The 20,860-nt window shown below is 43.0% G+C and overlaps 2 protein-coding genes across 5 annotated transcripts in view; one reads left to right on the top strand and one right to left on the bottom strand.

Moving 5' to 3' along the window:
* Positions 1–449: 449 nt before the first annotated feature.
* PEG10 (paternally expressed 10) lies at positions 450–13,770 on the bottom strand. The gene is given in 3 exon segments (XM_037508070.2): positions 450–5,737; positions 5,740–6,941; positions 13,536–13,770. Coding segments are annotated over 3 exon segments (2,379 nt in total). The 5' UTR covers positions 13,541–13,770; the 3' UTR covers positions 450–4,565.
* A 194-nt stretch (positions 13,771–13,964) lies between these two features.
* Positions 13,965–20,860, top strand: part of SGCE (sarcoglycan epsilon) — a 70,535-nt gene continuing 63,639 nt past the window's right edge. Inside the window, exon 1 of one of the 4 annotated variants that reach the window (XM_054692352.1) lies at positions 13,965–14,146. In XM_054692352.1, the coding sequence (XP_054548327.1) occupies positions 14,038–14,146 (109 nt within the window). In that variant the 5' untranslated portion in view covers positions 13,965–14,037. The remainder of the gene's footprint in view (positions 14,147–20,860) is intronic. The other 3 variants (XM_037508054.2, XM_054692353.1, XM_037508060.2) reach the window with 3 other exon arrangements.

The raw sequence follows: 20,860 nt of genomic DNA, 5'->3' as shown, positions 1-20,860 counted from the left end.
AGGTTAAAATAGTTTTCTGTATTATGTTAATGGAGTCTCAATTATATGACGATTATTTGTATGTTAAAGTTTTGCAGCTAGATTAATTTCATTGATTTCCTGGAGTTATCTGAGTTTATAATTGATACTGGGTTGCTTGATGGATGTGTTTTCTGCACCACCTCCCCCCATTCAAAATTTATCACCAACCCCACCTTTCCCATCCCCTCAACCCCTCCCACCCTCCCCACTGTCCAGCCACCCCCTTATTCCTTTTTTCTGCCCCTCATTCCACCTTCTCCCTCCTTGTCCCACACTCCACCTTCCTTTCTCTGCCCCTCCCCCTTCCCACTGTCCCTCCCCCTTCCCACTGTCCCACCCCCTCACTACACTTTCCATCCCCCCACCCAACCTCCCACCTAGTTCCCTTGATGCCAGCAGACGCTGAAATGATCAAGACACAGTTTGCACTTAACCACTAAATCTTTATTAGTTGAATTTTTATTATAACATCAATAGAGTATTAGTAAATAGAAATACAGAGTAAAGAGAATACAGCAATATAATGGGGAAGGGTGGGGGGGTGGGGAGGTGGGGTAAGGGGAGGGATAAGGAGCAGAGGGAGGGGGAAGGAGAAGGGTTACTGACAGGGGGCACAAACAAGAATTCTCATTCCTCACTTTCCTATAACTTCCATGAATATTTACCATCATCATTATCAATTCCATTCCAATAACAATTTCTCAAAGGGTATCTATCCATCCTGTAACTCTTTAAGGGCTTTGCTCACATTTTCAATTGCTGGAAAATATCCAGGGCCAAGAGCTTCTGTTTAATTATTTATCCAATCACTTTTGAACTTTCTAAAATTTTATCCATGCCCAATTCTCCCTAAATAGGTTGACCTCCCTGCAGTTCCTTCCAAGTTTATTTGAAATTTTTGAGGGTAGTAATTAGGGTGAAAGGATCACAAATAAGTACACGTGTCCACTTATAGAGATATCTAATATATATCATGCTAACTTTTTAACTAATCCCACCCACTTAAGATTACTTAACAGTCCCTCCCATCCTAAAATACTTATGATTATATATATCCCCATTACTTAAACTGATTACACAAAGAAATAAAAATAATAAAATTTTCCACAGACTCATCTGATCTCATTCTACAGTCTGACACAACAAAGAACTTTCAGTCCCACCAGATGTACATTCTTTCTTTAGATGAAAACGTAGCATGGTTCCCACAGGCTCGCCATCTCGGCAGGTGGGCCTTCACTTCCACCCAGGTCTTTCCAGCAGAGTGTCCTCTGTTGCCAATCTTGGTATCGTATCTGATGTTCGACGTCTGTGGCAGATGACAACCGGATCAATTTAGGAGTCCAAGAGGTACCTGCAAACTCAAACACAAATCCAGACTGCACTATAAAAATGGGCCCCTCTTACTTTGTGCACCTTCAAGTTCACAGACTTATTTTCCATCTTCCAATACAAATACCTCATTGATCCAACTAAATTGACCCTTCAGAAATGAGTGCAAACTTCCTGTTTCAATCTCTCTGGATGATGACCTTCGCTAGCTCTCTCCTGCTTTACCTGACAATGGGAGCTCATTATCTCTTCTTAATTTTTTTAATGAATTGCAAATTTGAGCCAAAAGTCCATCAGTTTTGCCAATTTGTTTTAAGGAACTGACTATTGGCTCTGCTTGAAATTTTTGATGTTTTGGTTTATCTTGTTTACATTTTTATTTTGCTCCCTTTTAAACTTCACTACTTAGCTTTTCCCTTTCATATGAATAAAGGCATCTTTAATGGAAAATGCCAAAAAAATTTAAAGTGTCCAATTAAATTTGATCAACAGCAACAAAATAAATCAAATGAAAGGAAACTTAACAAAATAAATCAACTGACTGAAAGGAAACTTAGCAAATTAAATCAATTAAGTGAAAGGAAACTTATAAAATGTTGATTCTATAGAATAATTTGAGATTACTTATCCTTAACATCTACATTTATAGATAGTATATATAGCAATAGCGCATAGTACACACTGCCAAAGTCTTTCACAAGCTTTACTAATGAACCAAATGTGTCAGGGACTTCATCCACGGGTTGTTAACCCACACCACCATGCTCCCCCTGACTGCTGTTGCTGTCGCTGTCCAACATCTTCAGATCTTCGCTTGCAGTGATGGCAAATGTCCGTGTGTCCATGCTGGGGCTGCAGACAAGACCCATTTCTAGGCCCGCTGCAGCTTGAAGATCAATTGACAATTGTAAATTTGACACAGAACAACTTGAATTCAAATGTATGGAGAATGGATTGATATTGAGGTAAACTGAAGTGACGCTTCAAAATAGTCCAGAAGCACAAATGCACCATTTTAAAAGTAATTACTCTAAAACACGTGAGTGACTGACACGCTTTCACATTCCATTGAAAGAATAGAAGAGGAAAAGTTGTTTTGATTAAGATAGCCAATTAAGTGTCTTTTTTGAATTTTTGCATCCTGTTGTGTGATTTTAAAAGCCCCAATTAATAATACTGAAATTACATAGTTTAAAATAGATTGAGATGAACAGGATGAACTATTGTACAAATACTCCAGTTTTGAAGAGCCTCTCGTTCACAGTGTTGTAAGAGAAGTTCACAGTAAAGAAATATTTTTCACTAAATTATCAATTTTAATTAGCTTAAGTCTAAGAATTAGTTAATACTTTGTAATTCAATGGAAATAATTTTGAAAGCCAGAGTCACCACTTAAAAACACTGTTAAAGGACACGACTAACCTACAACTAAAAACTCTTAAGTATTTTAACATGCAATAAGGGTGGGCAATAGTGAATATGGGAAAGATGATGTTGATGAAATGAAACTTCACCATTGGACTCCTCTCCATGACAGGTAATCTGAAATATATGTCATGTTGTTTTCTACTGCTCAAACCGTGTTTTGGAAATTGGAGACTGGTGTGTTGAAACACAGGCTCCATGAAGCCCTCCTCTTTCTTCTCTGTGCTTGGCAGCAAAATGGAGTCTCAGCAACCAGGCAGGAAGGATGACACAAATCCTGCAGCAGGGTTAATGGCAGTAGTAAAGAACTAAACAGAAAGAGAGAGGTTAGACAAATGGTTCAAGGTAGTAGCAAGGGACCAGGATTAAGGAAGTCAGGCAGTCCCAGGTTAGCACAAAGCCTCCAGGAGACATCAGATGATGTCACTGGATTGAGGACAACTCTTGTGTTGTCTGTTGCTTTGAGTCATTTGAGTTGCTTTCTAAGGCCTTCCATTCATTTGCAGATTGTTGGCTCCATCCCCTAGCGGGGAGAGGAAACCCCTTTCCATGATGCAAACTCTAATCTTCTTATAGTGGATACATGTCCAGTGCCCCCAATTCTTCCTCTTCAAAGACATCCCTCCCAGGCATAGGAGTGTGGGTCTGGGTGCTAAAATCTTTCCCCCTCTCTAAGCATCCTAATGCTCCAGTCTAGTGAGGGGACTGATGATGAAATGCCCAGATACATATGGAGGCAGAGACATGGATAGATGCTTCCAAGACTTCCGGTGATGCTTTTGTAACTAATTAACACCCGTCGAGATTCTTCTGAAGTACCAGCACAAGTTGATAACATTAATTTAGAGTTTCTTTTAAGAGTTGGGTACGGGACATAGGAGTCCTTTCAATTTGCTACTTGTTAGCCCTCATGTGACTGAGAGGTGGTCACATTTCACAAACATCTAACACACCTGGAGCCACCAATAGTCTCTGGTTACCAGGTTTAACATTTTGTGGACGCCATAGCTGGCATGATGATGGTAAGGTGTTGTGATAAAGCCAGAGTTCTTGGGTACATGTGATTTGCACCAGGATGTGAAGGCACACTCTTAACATGCAAGAGTCCGTCTGAGAGGGCACTTCCTACTCAGGCCTGAGGTGTTTCTGTTGCAGGGGCTTTGCCTGCTCCTGGGAGAACCGGTCGAGTTGCTGCTCCTTGAGAATTAACGGAACCATGAAAGTGGAGTTTGAAGATGGTGAAGTTTCTAAGGGTGCAGCAAAAAGATCACGGAAGCCATTTCACACTGCACCAATAATTTTGGCTTCCTAAATAAGGCGCCGGTCCTCCAATGATGTAAAGAGAGTACCGAAACTGCAAGAAGAGTCATGTCCTCCTCCTCCTTGTCTCCCCCTCCAGAAAGAAAACAGCATTTCCTGTGTTTGTATCAGCTTCTCTGTAAATATTAAAGGAAGAATCTGGCAGCCAATAATTCAGATGGTGACAGAGGTTTCAGCAGGTAAAACATCAATGGAAAGTAAACTTGACAAATTTTAGATTGGCAGTCAGTTTGGAAAACAGAGATACTTTGTTGGTAAATATTCTGTGGCTCCCAGAAAAGGGTTTTGGTGCTTTAGGGGGTGTGTGCTCGTCCAGGGTGGCCCTGACCTTCAGGTGCCATTTCAGAAAGGCTGCGCCTTGGGCTGGCCTGAAGAGGCAGTAATCCAGTTTAGCACACAGTCACTGATTGAGAAGCTGAACAGGAGTTGGTTCTGAGGGCAGAGATCCTGAAGGACATGACAGGTGTTTACATGGTGCTGTAAGATGGTGGGGGTGGGGGTGGTGGGGGTGGTGGTGGGGGCTGCGGAGGCGGATACTGGGGTACAGGAGGCTGGCGGTACCAATGCGGATTCCAGGTGATCATCACAGGAACATAGAGCGAACGCCCATGTCCATCTCGCCCCACTGGGTACCACGCGAATCCTACTGGGTAGGTCGGGTAGGTAGCGTAAGCGGGGTAGGTTTGGTATCCAGGTACTTGAGGTACGTATTCAGCGTACGTCGCCAGGTGAGCTTGATCATCCAAATTTGGAATAGAGAGTCGAGGATACTGATTCTGGATCGTGAAATTGTTGGGAGCTCGGCAATCATAAGAAACTTGCAGTTTCCATCCTCTCTTCACTTGGAGCACTTGGGCCCCATTAGGTGCAATTGTGGGAGTAATCAGCCCATCTTTCACATTTCTGGCCACAAAATCTCGCAGAGCCGCCATTTCAGGTTCAGACAGTGAGTACACGTGCCCGCTGGGAATACTGTGTGCTCCAGGTATCATTTCTATGTTTGGGTCCACCAGGCGGTGATCCGGGTAGACGTGCTCATCCACTGGAGTGTACACATTCTGGACATAGTAATACCTCACTGGTTGGTAAACTCTGTATCCATCTACTGGATAATAAAATGACGGCTGTGCTGGTGGTGGGAGCGGTGGTGGTATTGGAGAATACATCCGGCAGTGGTATCGGCAATATTCAGAATCGAAGACAATCGATCGGGTGCTCCAGGTGATGTTGGGATCGTGTGTGCTCAGCCAGCGCACCCCCAGGACGACAGGGAAGAATGGAGACTGAGTCACATCGAATGACAGCACCTCACGGTGATCTCCCAGGTCAACTATCAGGTCATGGGTTTCATGGACAACTGGGCCCGATGCTATGGGACGTCCATCAATTGCTTCCACAAGTATTGGCCAGTCCTTGACCCTTAGTGGAATTCCATTTTGGGCAACGTATTCGTGATCAATGAAGTTGCCAGAAGCACCAGAATCTATCATGGCTCGGACGAACAGGGTGTGTCTGCCCGGAAGATGAATCTGGAGCATCACTTGCAAGTGTGGAGATGAAGCATCATCTTGTGGGGACCTTATTATTTCTGGCCCGGTCGCTGAAGGTCCCTCTACAGCGGGGCCGGGGAGTTTCCCGCCGGCGAAGCCTTTGAGGCCTTGGCAGGACAGTTGTCGGCGTAGTGACCTCCATTCCCACAGTAGAGGCACAGGTTCAGCTTTCTGCGTCTTTCTTTTTCTTCTTGGGTCAGGCGCATGCGGGCCCCTCCCACCGGCTCAGTTGGATCTACCTGGTGGTGGCTGGCGATGTGAGGCAACACCAGCGCACGGGGCGGGGAGCGCGGCTTGCGAGCTGCGGCCGCCCGGGCCAGCCGTCTCTCAATGTGGATGCACTGGCCGATCAGTGCAGACAGCGACTTGGCAACTTCGAGGCGGGACAGCTCTGCCTGAATGTGGTCGCTGAGGCCCTCATGGTACTGGTCAATCAGCGCAGGCTCATTCCAATCCAGGTCCTGGGCAATCATCTGGAAAGCGTTGGAGTAGTCGACGACTGACCCCATGCCCTGGCGCAGACGTCGGATCTTGCGTTTGGCAGCCTCACGCCTCTGAGGGTCTTCAAAGACGTGCTTCATTTCGGTCATGAAGGCTGGGTAGTTGTGCATCAGGTAGTGGGAGCGCTCCAGTTTGGCGGAGGCCCAGCGAGCAGCACGGCCAGTCATCATGCTTGTCACGAAGCAGACACGGACGCGATCCACAGAGAAATCTCTGGTGCTCTTTTCCATGAAGAGCTGGCACTGGGCCATGAAAGGAACCAGCATGTCTGGGTTGCCGTCAAACTTCTCTGGCAGGTCATCTGGGCACTCTTCCTCTATGGGAGTGGGTGGGGCAGCAGCCGCTGCAGCACCACAGAGCTCGATGTCATCCTCCTCTTCCTCAGGGGCAGGCTCCACTTGCTCCCGGAGGGAGGTGTTCTCCTCTGTGAGCTTCTGCACCTGGTTCTGCAGGTTGTTGTTCTCCTCGGACTGCTTCATGACCTTCTCTCTCAGGTTGTTGATCTCTTCAGAGAGATCGTCCCGCCTGTGTTCGGCCAGGTTGGGATTGTACTGGCCCCTTTGGCCGCTGCGTGAGGAGGATGCTCCAGAGGAGGAGGCGGCAGAGGAGGATGGGGTGTTGGGATCGTTGGGGGGAGGAGGAGGAGGAGGTGGTGGGCAGTCTGGACCCAGGGTGACGGTGGGGATGGGAGGGGTCCTCCCGGGTGTGGCTTCACTCCTGTGGGGATGGAGGCCTGGATCCTGGCCTCCTCTTCCACCCCTTCTTCTCTTGGTTTTCAAAAGCTTTTTGTTTCTGTAAATGAGGATAAAAGCATACATTTAAGTTACACTTTCAAAGCCGCACAGTACAAAATTTTGGCACTTAAAACTATCAGCTAGAATACTTTAAACACATGAGCATTTAAAGTATCTATACATTTAAATACATGAGTATTTAAAGTATGCACTAGAGTAGCTTTTCTCATTAATAAGAAAACCCCTGCAAGAGAAAAAAATTAATTTTTGATGTCCAGGTGACCTTTTCCTACTCAAAAGTCACCTGTTCATTTTGATCCAACAATACATCACTCATCAACAGCATGACTACTTTTAATGACTGTTAACACTCCACAAACAAGTAGTTTTGTATCTAGGGAGCAGGGCGAGAAACTTAAGACAAAGAGAGATCACCAAATAAAATTTCCAAAAAAAAAAAAAAAAGCAAAATGGTCAACTGTTTGTGATTAAAGAAGTTACATGAAAAATTGCTAATGTTCCAGCTAATAGGAACTTCCCCCCTTTTGGAGGTGGGGATTATAATCACAATGCATGTATGTATTCATCAACTCTAGGGGGACAGGGCAACACTAGCCAACTGTCACCATCCAGACCCCCCCTACACAGAATGTAGCTAGTTATCAAAATCAACAACAACTGCCACAGAAACCACAGGATTGTCTAAATGACTTTTCTGACCATAGTTGGATTTCCCAAAGAGAATTCTCTGTGGGACGGAAATGGCACTGAATAGCAATGTGTGTATCAGTTTCTCTCCTCTATTTACGCAATCAACAAGTATTTATTAATGTCTTCTAGGAGTAGCTGGTTTATAAAACAGAATATTTAAAGAGGCCTAGTAATGAGTATGAGTATGCTTCAAAACTATAATGAGGACTTAATTAAATAATGCAGGTACAGCACACAGTAAATGTTCAAGAACTGTTACCTGGTATTATTAAAATTATTAAATTATTAAAAAGAACACAAAGGGTTCTATGTAGAGATGAGGATTAAAATGGGGGAGGGGCTGCAATTATAGCAACCTGGGTGTGCATTTCTCACTTAAAGATATTTAAAAATAAAAAATTGTTGGTTAAGCAAATGCAGGGCGTCGTTTGTTTTATAGATCAGACTGTAATTCCTGGTTTTTAAACAAGGTTTTTAGAACAGCCCCACCCCAAAGTTTGTAAAGTTAAGGTAGGCGAGGGCTACACCCCTGGGGGGGGGGTGGATTTGTGTTGTGTGGGGGGGAGGGTTGTTAAATGTTTTAATTATGAATATGGTGACAATAAATCTTATGTATAATAAATTACACATAGCAGCTTTCTGCTACTGTGCTTCCTGAAAATAAGGTTAAATGCATTTAGAGTAACTTATTTTAAGTTTTCAATGATTTTTTAATGAGCTTCAAATTCTTATAGTTTAAGAACATAATACATTAAGCAGGCAGACTGCCTACTCACTGAATTTTAACTTGGCACTCCTGGCCAAATATGCCTCTCTGACCCATCAAGGCAAAAACTGACCTCAAATTAATTACATAAAATAAAACCACACAAAAAAATGTTATTTAGAAAGGTGAAAAACAACTAATATTGCAAAAATAGGACGAAAGAAAAAAAGGGGGTGGTGGTGGAAACCAAACGTGATTCTGTAATCATAAACCCAGTCTCTCATTATAAATAATCCTCCCTCCTTTCCTAAAAGCCCCCCACTTAATCCCTTATGCCCCTTTCCCCTGATCTCCCCCTAGACACCTTTATGCCTTGCACTACTGAAATGGCCTCTTCAAAGAGTGGCTGCCCAGCAAGCAGAGTCCTTAAGGGACGGAAACACTGTGCCACTTTAAAAGTTTTAACCTGCTATTTAATTACTTTAATAAATTAGGCCATTAAAGCAATGAGCGTTTGACATTCATGATAAAATATTCACATTTAGTAAAAAGTTAGAAGACACAATTAACATTCAGTTTCATTTCCAAGTCAGATAACTATATTGATGACACAATATAAGGTCACAAAACAATGCAATTTTTATTCATTAAGAGTTTTAATGTCCCATTAGAAAACAACTAATAAGCACAGGTCAGGTGACTCAGGTGCCACTTCTGTCATCTAGACATGAATACTTTCAAAACATACTTTCAAAACCTCTCACAAGGCATTCACAGCATGGCCTGGCGCAGCCTGACTCAGGTCAGGAAGGTCAATCACAGTCACTGGAGTGGGCTGGATTAGGGCCCAAGCCTGATGGTTTTAACATCTGCAAAATGCAATGATGGGACAGAAATTACAATAAATTAGGAAACCAGCAAATAATCACTATATTGTTTAGGGAAAAAGAAGATCAATAAGGATTTAAAATTCAAATGCTTTTTGGTAGTCAAGAAGGTAACATAAAAGTGAGAAGAGGTGGGAGTTAATAGCATGGGGGTGGGGGCAGCAGCTCTGTAATTTGGGGATGCACGCCCCCTGCCCCAAAGACATTAATTTGCAAAAACTTAATCCAGGTCTGGTCAAACAAAACCAGGACCTTATTTGGCCTGTAAGGTCATCAGTTTGAAGGCCCTGACTTTTACCAGTAACAGGCCTCAGGTACCTATCCATGCAGTTTTAGGTGGGGAGTCTAATTCCTAAAAAAGGTAATTGCCCAGAGCAGAGTAGTTTTAAGCATTAAAAGTGATAGGCAGTGACCATTAGTGGATAGGCAGGTTATCAGTCAGTGTAAGAAAAGTTTAAAAATACTGAAACAGCAAATAGAGCTCCAGTTAATGTGAAAACGGGGTACTGTGATTTGATTTAAATTACAGAACTATTATTACTTACACTCCCCCTAAAGAGGAGCTGGATAGGGGGGAGCAGGGTCAAGATACCCAATTCCTGACACCTGAAAGGACACACAACATAAAACAGCGCCAAGCCACCTGGGACAGATGCCACCTGTACATATAAAAGAGAGTTCACAGTTAGTGAGTTTAGAAATTAAATGCATTTGATTAATTACATAATTAAAGAAGTAATTAATTATGACTTCACAATGACTTCTAAAATGTTCTATTCTCCAACACACCAAAGAGCAAAGTAGCCAAAATCCACTGCATCTTAAAACATCCTATTAAGAAATAGCAATTCATTAAGCAACTCTTATTAATTGCTTGACATTTTACATGTCCAACTTTCTTTTTTAATACTGTTTATGAGATGTAAATTCTAATAATATGCACTTTTTTTTTAAACCACTGTTCTGAACCTCTTTAAAATGCAGACACAGAATTTCCAAAGAGGAGGGGGACAGTGGGAAGGTTTAGGTAAAAGGGGCATGGTCCTTTACTGAAAGCTGTAATTATGCTGTCATAGATTGTATATTTGTTTGGAGGGTGGGGGTTGGTGGGGTGTGACAGATACTTGGGAGACAAAAACTCCAGCCCCCCCACCTTAAAAGTTCTGATTCATGGTTTATAATATATAGAACCAGGTTTTTAAATTTCATTTATTAGAAACTTAAACATGGTACATCTGACTTGCAGAAAGGCATAAATTTGTTTTATAATCTATATTTTGTAATGTAATTACCTTACATTACATGAAATTAAAATTAACAGGTACCATTCAAAAATATACATTCTCCAAATTTAAATAATTAGCTTTTGCTTTACTTTAAGCTAATTATTTTGAGTATTTTAAAATTAATTTAACTGCTTTGTATAATTACAGCTTGCATTATTGGAGTTTAAAATAGCATGCTTTTTTTTTTCTTTTAAAAAAAGGGCCCGTTTACGCCCAGGGCAGTGAAACCTCAAAGGACCAGGAGCAAGAAGCCAGAAACCGCCTGCAGACACCACAGAAGACAATGAATAAACCAATTTACTTTGACTATTTAACACATATTTAATGAATGCCTGCCATGTGCCAGGCACAATTAATAAATATGTAAGAAAGTCAGCCAGGGCCAATCCCCTAGAGTTCCAAGGGGGAAAAAAAAAAACAACCAGCATCAGAAGTCCACAGATAAACGCCTTATACTGGCTCAGAAGCCAAGCCCATAGCAATTATATTCCACTTCAAACTCCTCTGAAACACAATTCAAGTTGTTACTTATTTTGTTTCCACTTTATTTTGCATCCACTTTCAGCAGGACCCACCATATAGGTCCACTAGTGTCTCAAATGAACCAAACCAAACCAAACCAAACCAAAACCTCCTTAAATGTTAAAGCATTTAAAGCTTTTTATTCATTTGTATTAAAACATCTGGCTGGATTGCTCTTATCAAGTGCCAGTCTTTTAGTTTAGAAGCACTTTTCATAACCCACGATCCGTTTAAATTGTGGGATTATGTTGTTTAATATGCAAAGTGCTTGTCAAAGAAGTATTGAAATGTTAGTGATAATTACTATTGTTAATATTCTTATTTATTATTCTTATGTTTATTATATACCAATGGGTAAAAAAGCAAAATCGGCGCAGACGAGAAACCGCAGGAGGGCGGGGCTGTACAGCCAGGCTCAGACAGTGAAGGCACGCAGGCGCAGAGGAGCTGGGCCGAAGGGGGGGGGAGGCCCACACTGCGCAGGCGCAGGCAGGCTCTGGGGGAGGCGGGGCCACGAGCCACCTCAGAGGAGGCGGGCTCAGGGAGGGGCCAGGCTTTGGTGAGGCGGGGTCTGGACCAGCCACTTCAGGAGAGGCGGGCTCAGGGAGGGGCCAAGCTTTGGTGAGGCGGGGTCTGGACCAGCCACCTCAGAGGAGGCGGGGTTGGGGAGAAGTGGGGGTCTGGACCAGCCACTTCAGGAGAGGCGGGCTCAGGGAGGGGCCAAGCTTTGGTGAGGCGGGTTCTGGACCAGCCACCTCAGAGGAGGCGGGGTTGGGGAGAAGTGGGGGTCTGGACCAGCCACCTCAGGAGAGGCGGGCTCAGGGAGGGGCCAAGCTTTGGTGAGGCGGGGTCTGGACCAGCCACCTCAGAGGAGGCGGGGTTGGGGAGAAGTGGGGGTCTGGACCAGCCACCTCAGGAGAGGCGGGCTCAGGGAGGGGCCAAGCTTTGGTGAGGCGGGGTCTGGACCAGCCACCTCAGGAGAGGCGGGGTTGGGGAGAAGTGGGGGTCTGGGCTAGCCACCTCAGAGGAGGCTGGCTGGGGAGAGGTGAGGGTCTGGGTGAGCAGCCTCAGAAGAGGCGGGGTCTGGGAGAGGTGGGGGTCGGGGGGCCCCCTTAGAGGAGGCGGGGTCTGGGAGGCGGGGTCTAGAAGGCGCGCTCGGAGGAGGCGCGGGGCCGAGGAGGCGCGCTCTGAGTAGGCGCGGGGAGGCGCTAAGCGGCTCTCAGCAGATACTGCAGAGAGGGCGCGCTAGAATGGGCGGGGCAGGTCTGAGACTGGCTGCAAGCCTCTCCCACGATCCCCCCTCCCCAAACCCCTCCCCCGTCTCCAACAGCAGATTCATTTCGTGCAACAAGAGCAATCACCTCCAGATCCAATCTCCCCCCCACCCCCATACAAGGCAAACCAACAGCTTCCACAAACTGTTGCTGGATTCCAATTCGCGCCACCACTACAACTACACTGCCACTCAATCAAGCGCAACTAGGAAGGCAGCAGTTCTGCCAATGCCAAAAAATCCTCTTTACACTAAAATCAGCGCCCCTCCACTCTACTGCAATAGCAGGAATGGTGTGGGTAGAATGTTAAACACTAATTTTTGCCCGGGGCTCCATTTTGTCTAACAGCACCATCATGCAGAGAACCGTCCTGCAGAAAAACATAGTGGGAGCCATTCCAAAAGGTGTGTTAGAGACAAAGGGTGGGGTCTCCCTCTAAAAAGACAGAGTAATCTTACTCTGCAGCTCTTGTTTCTCTATAGTTGGTTTATTTGTAGTGCAAAACAGTGCAGTTTATGTACCTCTGCAGCTGTTATTACTTTGTAGCGCATTTTAGAGATAAATTGGTCTGCAGCTCATGTACCTCTGCAGTTCCTGTGCCTGGTAGCGCAATGAAGCGCTGCTGTAGTGCTATTCATACGCATTTTTGTAGCATTCATCTTCTGCAGCTCAGATTTTGCAGCTCATTTAGAGCGCAAATCAGTGATCGGTCTGCAGTTCATATAGAGCTGCAGCTCAAACTGGTTTGTAGCGCAGCTCAAGCGCCCATCAGTTTGTAGCGCATCGAAGCACCCATCAATGTATAGCGCATTGAAGCGCCCATTAGTTTGCAGCGCATTTGAAGAGCACATCAGCTTGTAGCGCATATGAAGCGCTTATTAGTTCCTAGCTCGCTGAAGCACCCACCAGTTCATAGCTCGTTTGAAGCGTTATCCGTTTGTAGCGCAATGAAGCGCCAATTAGTTTGCAGCGCATAGCACTTTATAGCTCGTTTGAAGAGCAAATTGCAAGTCGGTCTGTAGCTCATGTCCGTCTGCAGCTCATGTCTGTCCGCAGCTCATGTCTGTCTACAGCCCGTCTCTCTAGACTTGGGTCTTGGAAATCAAAGCCCTGAAGGCTGGGTTTCTCCACTCTGTTTTGGGGGACAGCCAGTGAAGGCGTGACAAGGTTTGCGTAGAGAGAGATTCGGGGGCACTACTCCCATCTCCCGCGGACCCCAATAAGGAGGGGGAATGAATGTAATCTTAAGAAGAAAAACATCCTCACCGCATACTCACCACGCGAGGACTCCTCTGCGAAGACAGGAAGGACGGGGGTCCCACACCTGCGCCAGGCGTGGGTTCCGCTGGGTGCTTCGCAGCCCGGAGTGGCTCCGGACGCGAGCCCGCTCAGCGGACCTTTCGCGAGGCTCGGTGGACCCTCTCCGCTGCTCTCCCGAGGGCTCAGTCAGGTTTCTTCGACACACACCAACCGAAGTTGAAGCGCGTGTACCCGGAGCGCCGACCGGGAGCCTTATATAGGCTGAACAGAGGAGGGGGGCGCCAAATCCCAGCGTGCTCCGCGGGTTAGGGGGGCGGAGGGGGGAGCCGGGGAGGGGGGATGGGGGAAGGGGGTGGGGGCGCGGGCTCCGCTGCCCCGGCCCGCCGCTAGAGGGAGTACGGGATTAAGGAGGGGGTGCAGGATGCTGATGCTGAACTGGCCAAGCTGGGAGGAAAGAAGAAAGGGAGGGGAGGGAGAATCGAGGACTGCCGGCCTAGTCAGGCCAAGAATGCAATTGCCCCGGTGGTGGGAGCTGGGACACCCTTGTGCTTGGACGGGACGGGGTCGGGGGACACGCAGGATGAGCCCCGCGACCACTGGCACCTTCTGGCTGACAGGTTAGTGGCCTTCGCGCGACGGGAGGTCCTGGGGCCAACAGGCCGTCGCCTCCCCATCCCCCCCTCCGGATTTTGGGTAGTTGGGCACATTTTCTGGGCGTGAGCCCCACTTGCCAGCCTCGTCCTCGTTGTACCCCTCCTCCAGGACACCCAGCACCTCACTTCCCCGGTTCGGTGCGGTCCAGGCTTGACCCCTGGCCTTTTTTCTCCGCGCCCCCGCGGCCCCTCCCTGCCCAGAGCGCGCAGAAATTCCATCTCCAGTTTTTTCCAATCCAACCCCCCCCCCCCACCCCACACACACACACCCTCTCAGCCGCGGTTCCTGCTGCAAAAAGCGAGGGGGTCAAAACCTATTTGTTGGGGGGGGTGCTGTTACCCTAAGATTGGGGCTCTGTGGTCCATGGAACCTTAGGAAAAGGGCGTCGAGCTACGTCCGTTCAACACAAACATGTCTTTTCTCCTTTCCTGGAATCCTATGGGGGAGAAAAATAAAATGTGCGCTTCAAACCCCTATCTCCCCCCTATTCTTCAGGGCATTTCTGGGCAGCGAAAAACCCGTTTTTCTTACATTTTAAGGAGAAGGGAAGCAGAATCATTAAATGCTAGGAGCTAAACAGGGCGTTCAGGTCAAGGTTTCCTCCGGCCGGGTGCCAGAGACGCTGCAAACAGCACCGTTTGACCCACCAGAGCAATATTTCGAGAAAGCAAAATAATCAAAAGCAGCTGTGGATGCCTCCCATGAGCTTGGTGGGCTGCGGAGGCTCCCAGCTATGGCTTTTTGGTGGTGATTAGAAGGTTTATGCAGACATCTAGCTCTCCCTGCAACGCTTTACCTTATTCTAAATCATGTAGGGTGAACGAGTACTTTTAGTCAAGGTAACCGCACGTTTAATCTTTTTAACGTGTTGTCGAGATTCAGCCACAAATATTTGTGTGTGTTTTAGGTTACAGACATTAGCAATGAGTTGCAAGACTCTAAAATACGGATGAGGAAGGCTGCTTAAAAAAAAAATAAAAAACACCCCAAAACCCTTAACACGAATTTAGTTTGAGCTCTCAATTATTAGGCGCTGAGAAAACTGACAATCTGTTGATAAAAGAAGTAAAAGTAAAAGAAGTTTGGGAATAAATGGAAAACCAAATTGCCTACAGCTGAATGAGGTTCCTGAAACATGGACGAAACACATTAGTATTTGAAGGTTAAAGTTGAGCATATTTAGTAACATTGCTGGAGATGATTTTATAATTAAAGGAGAAATAAGAATTTAACCTGTTGTAGATGACAGGGTGTCAGGGATTGCATTTTAAAGCAAGCCTTTCTAGGAATAAGCAAAACTATATTTACTCTTTTTTTAATCAGAAATAAGATGTTGACCATCAGAAATATGAATCAAGTGCAGATTTCCAACAGTGAAAGATGTTTTTCTAGGAAGTTGGGTGAACACAATGTCACTTTTTAAAAGTATCTTCTAATCTTTCGGATGTTCACCTTTTCTGCAAGATAGAAGAGTTTTAAAATTTATGTTTGTTCTGGTAATGGCCAGTCTGTCAAATTCTTAGCATCTTTTTTTTTTTTTTCATTCTGAGAAATTACCTATTTGTTACTGATTGACATTCCTTTTCTAAAAAATGAGATTGAAGACCAGTATAGATGGAAAATTCAAGTTTAAATATCTATCCCAAGACTTTGCAACTGTGAACAAGTTTGTTTTATTTCAAAATGTTAATCAGAATTTTTTTTTTTGTAAATAAGTGTTACTTTTATAGTAGCAATCCAAAATTTTTGTACAAATTTAGGGAAAAAACTTGACAAAGCTGAAAAAAATGAAGAAAATCAAGACCACCTGTAACAATTCATTCCAAGATGACTCCAGTAAACCTTCTGGAGTTTTCTTTTCTAGAACTGCTTCATGCATATAAATATACCTAGTAATTATATATTTTTCTTAGAGTTGCATGTTTATAAATTCTGGAAAATAAAAATGGGTTCAAATTAATTTCCTTCCTAGGAAAAGTTAAATAACATTGTTTGCATTTTTTTCCCTTAAAGGATATACAATCAGTGACTTTTTCTAATTAAAAATTTAAATGAACAATCTTAGTACATATTTAAACCAGAGAACTGAGAATTTCTTCTAATATTTCTATTCTAATACATAATTACTTATGGTTTTTGTATAGTTCCATGTGTTTTTTATTCCAACACATGAAAAAATTTTCACTTATCTCAAAAACATATCTCCTAAGGGGGGGAGGAATAGGTGAGTAGCTTAGATAAAAATTTTTATCTAAAACAGCAAAAACAGTATTACAAATAAAGCTACATATAACATTTTTGTGTTAAAACCACAGAACATTGCAGACCACCCCAAAATTTAATAGACAAGGATTTAAAACACTTTTTTGATATTTAGTGTTTATAAATAAATGTAAAATTTACATTTTAAATTGTGGGTTTTTCTCAGATACTTATTCCCAGTGTTAACTATTTTTTAGCCATTTTGAACAAAATTCTATGCAAAGCAAAAAAGTACAAATGTGCATTATATATATATTTGTCAAGTAATAAGTAGGCATTATATTTAAACATTTTAATCATTTTTGTAAGAATCTGCCATAGCTCTATGAAGCTGTTGATGTGGTGGGAAAATTGTCTTTTAAAGCAAAGTGGGATTTTCACTTGTTAAATAGTAACTAGACTTTCTATTTGGACATTTTACCTGTTTTATGACAGTTTGCTCTGTATGCTCTGAATCTGAGTACTTCATGTATTTAACTTAATTTTTAGAGTGATGGGAAAATTGTACTTCAAAACAAAGTGGATTTTTCACTTGCCAAATAATAACTGGACTTTCTAGTTGGATATTTTAATCCATTTTTAAGAACAATTTCCCGTGGATCTCTTAACTTACTTATTTACCACCTGTATTTGCCTTCTGGTATGGAAGGAGAAATTATTTCTAAGTAAAGTAAGATATTTAGTTATCAAATAACAACTGGATTTTCTCATTAGACATTTTATCTATTTTTAATGATAGCTTGCTATGGCTCTCTGACTCTGCTAATTTACCCATCCGTTTGGTTTAACTTTTAGTATGGTAGGGGAAATTTATTTTTGAGCAAAGTAAAATTTTCAATTGTCAAATAAATAGTAACTTGACTTAGTATTTGATCATTTTATTCATTTTTAAACAGTTTGCTATAATTCTAAAAACTGTTGATCAACATCATCTGTTTAGCTTAATTTCCAGTATGGTGTGCAAATTGTATTTCTAAGCAAAGTGGAATTTTCACTTTTTTCCTCACACATAGAAAATAGCAAGGGACAGCAGCAGAGGAAACTGGAAAGGGATAATCTTAAAGAGATCCAGATCGCATGTATCCATTTTCTAATACTGGTTTTCCACTAGTGAAATCACGCTTTAAACAAAATGCTGAAGCAGTGAGGAAATCCTGACAAGTTAAAAGAAATTCTCAATCAGGTATTTTAGATTGTTCGGCATTCTAAGTGCAGTATTTCTAAGTCACATATTCTCCAAAATAGCAAACCATGTTATTTCTTTTTTACTGTCTGCACTTACTCTATTTGACCCCTTTGCTTAAACCTCATCCTTACCTCTGTTCTAAAACCCATACTGCAAATTCTATTGCTAATCTTATTTCTTACACTTAATGCAGAAAAGGATCCTAGGTATATAGATGATGTGGGTATATATGTCCATTAGACATTCTTGGACTGGACTTCTGTTTTAATGCAGAGCTTCACAGGAATATTAATGTGATGCTTTTCTCCCCATCCATTCCAACCTCTCCAGCAGAGATGGGATCCAAAAGGACAGACAGATATGCACAGACAGACAGATAAACACATGTGCAAAATTCATTCAGACTTTTTCTAAACTCAGGATCCTGTTCTCTAGACTGAGGTCTCCCTGATTTCCAGAAATGTTAGACCTGATACAGTAATGCAGATTTCATAAAAAGGAGCTGTTGGTGTTTCTAAGAATCAACAAGTCTTTTCAAAAGACTATGTTTCTGATTGAGGTTCTTAGGTTAGTGGGATCAGATGGAGTCTCAGTGCTGTTAAAACTGTTTCACATAAACTGTTTTCAAGCAAAATACTCTAAACAAAATGCCAGTGTCTTAAAAATTTTCAACAATGTAACTATAGTACAGACAGTATCAAATAAAAACACAATCTCCATAGACTAACACAAGAACAAACATTTCCATGGATGCATCTTTCCTTCTAGTCTTTGTTCCGTATACACATGTATTTTTTACATGCTATTGTTTTAATATGTGCAGGTTTTTTAATGTTTTATTTTGAGGGGTAAATGAATCTTTAGCAAAGCATTTGTCAGGGCTGCAGGGTGCTTTTCTGTGTGAGATGGTGTGTAGACTAATTAGCAAGATTGCTTTGTGAGCGTGAGGCAGGCTGCACCAGCACCGGCCAGGTGTTTGGGACCAGGATTGGTGCCTGATGAAGATCACAAACCTTTACCTTGGGTTGTGTTTTCTTCAATATCTATATGAATGATTCGGATCGAGATTTGGATGCTTGCTTTAAAGTCTATGGATGACTTAAAAAGGGACACGGCTACAAATGTATAGAATTCAGAGTTAACATGGTTTATATAGCTGCAGTGTTATGCTGAAACTAATAACATTTTATAGCGGTAAATGCATCACAATTCACTGGTGTGTAGAGAAGGAAGTGACTTGGTATGGTGGCAGTGTTTGAGGGAAAAGATTAATATGAACCAGCAACCTGATATGGTTGCAAAAAAAAAAAAATCAAGTTTAGATTCTGATAATAGTAGAGTGTCCATATATCACAAAAATTAATAGTACCCTGCTCTAATTAACCACATCTGTAGTATTGTGTCCATTTCTGGCTGTCACATTTAAAGAGAAACTTTGACAAATTAGACAACTTCCAGAGCAGTCCGTGGGGATGGTGTGAGGTCTGGCAATCTTGTCATAGGAGGTATCCTCAAAGGGTCTGGAAATGTTTAGCTTGAAGAGGAAAAGTAGACATAAACTCTTCTGTTTGCTTCAGAAAGCAGAACTGCCATCAGTGGGTGAAAGGTAGAGATGGATTTCAACTCGAAACCTTTCTAACAGTACAGCTCAACAAGGGAATCAACTTAATATCTTTACTTCTTCTCTTCATTTCAAATATCAGAAATACTTTCTTGTGATGCAATGAATATTTAGTTTGAAGGCCATGGTAATCTTTTAACGTGGGACAACAAAGCTTTGTAATAAAAACATTTTTTCCTGATAAACTGTCTTAAAAGAATAGTTCTGTGTGTTGCAAGTTGATTTCTCAAAGTAGTTGCAACAGAACAATTTAAGGCATTCTTGCCCCTCTTCACATTCCATTTCAAACAAGAAAATCTGGAAGAAAATAGAAGATTTAATTTTTTTTTTCCTGCAGTGTCTTGACTTTAACTCACTGCTTTGAGTTATTCCTGGTGTCCTGGTGTTTCTTGCTACCTGGGAGCAGGCTTCTAGGGTAGAGTGGCTGGCTGTGTGGGGGAGCCTAGGGTGAAGTGGGAGCGGGCACTGCTGGCTGTTGGCCCAGGACAGCTCAGCCCTTGACAGCTGCCTCTTCCCCATGGGGAAACGTGAGGCAGTTCTTCTCCCATCTGTACTGTCCCCCCCCCCATTTTATATTTTCTTGTTGTGCTTACAGTCACAATTTTTAGCTTGCAATAGAAAAATGAAGTCTTTCAGCTTCTGACCTGGTGCTCTTTTAGCCTAGTTTCTGATTGCTTCAGGAACACATTCTCAGTGTCTCAAGAATGTCTCCGTGCAGATTTTTCTTTCCCCTCCATCTGAATATTTGTAGTTTATTTTGAATGCCACATCTAACTTTGAGGATGTGACTGCTCAAAATTAATTTGGGAACATATACATGGGACTTCAGAGGAGTGAGTGAAAGCTAACCTGGAATGCATCTGACTCCTAAGAAACTATTTTTATACTCTGGAGCCTTATAAAATAAGGGGGGGACTCTGATGAGAGATGTGAAGCAAGGAGAGAATGTTCTTCAGTCATCTTTTCTAACCAACTTTTTCCTCCTTTCATGTTTGCCTCTGCCCCCTACGCCCAGAACTTCCTCCTCCTCTCACATCGCTAGGTCAGAAACACTCACTCTCACTCCGTGTGAAGTATGTTTTTAATGTTGAACGAGTTTCCTCTGTTTTCTCTTATGAAGGATGCCGTGCACTTTTGTGGGATTGTAATAATATACAGGGCAAGTTTTCATGGCTTGCGTCCCAGTTGTTGAAGAAGCCACAGGCGTTCCTGGGCTGAGCTCATATTTCCGAGAGAGAAACGCTCAAAGATGAGCTTCTGGCTTGTCATTGCTCGCTCACCTGATCGGCAAGCATCTACTTGCAATTCCTTGAATGCAAATGCTTGCTCCTGCTTCTGGGCTACATAAATGATCCCCAATGTTTACATTTTAAAATGTAAAGAAGTTGTCTTGGGAAATAATAGGCAGCCTCAAAACCCGAGTTGCTGACATGATAATCAAATGTTATAATCTTGAAAAGATTAATATAATTAAAGGTAAACTGCTGTTTTCTTCTTGGGTCACTTTGGTAGAATTTTAATTTTTGTGTGTTCCTGGAATTTCTATTAAATATTTTATAATAGTGGTTTAAACGTATTTTATTCCTTAAAATCACTCATCTTTTGCAC

The sequence above is a fragment of the Talpa occidentalis genome, unplaced genomic scaffold (assembly GCF_014898055.3).
Source record: "Talpa occidentalis isolate TD23 unplaced genomic scaffold, MPIMG_talOcc4v2.1, whole genome shotgun sequence".
Classification (NCBI taxonomy): domain Eukaryota; kingdom Metazoa; phylum Chordata; class Mammalia; order Eulipotyphla; family Talpidae; genus Talpa; species Talpa occidentalis.
This window is presented reverse-complemented; position numbering and strand designations above follow the sequence as displayed.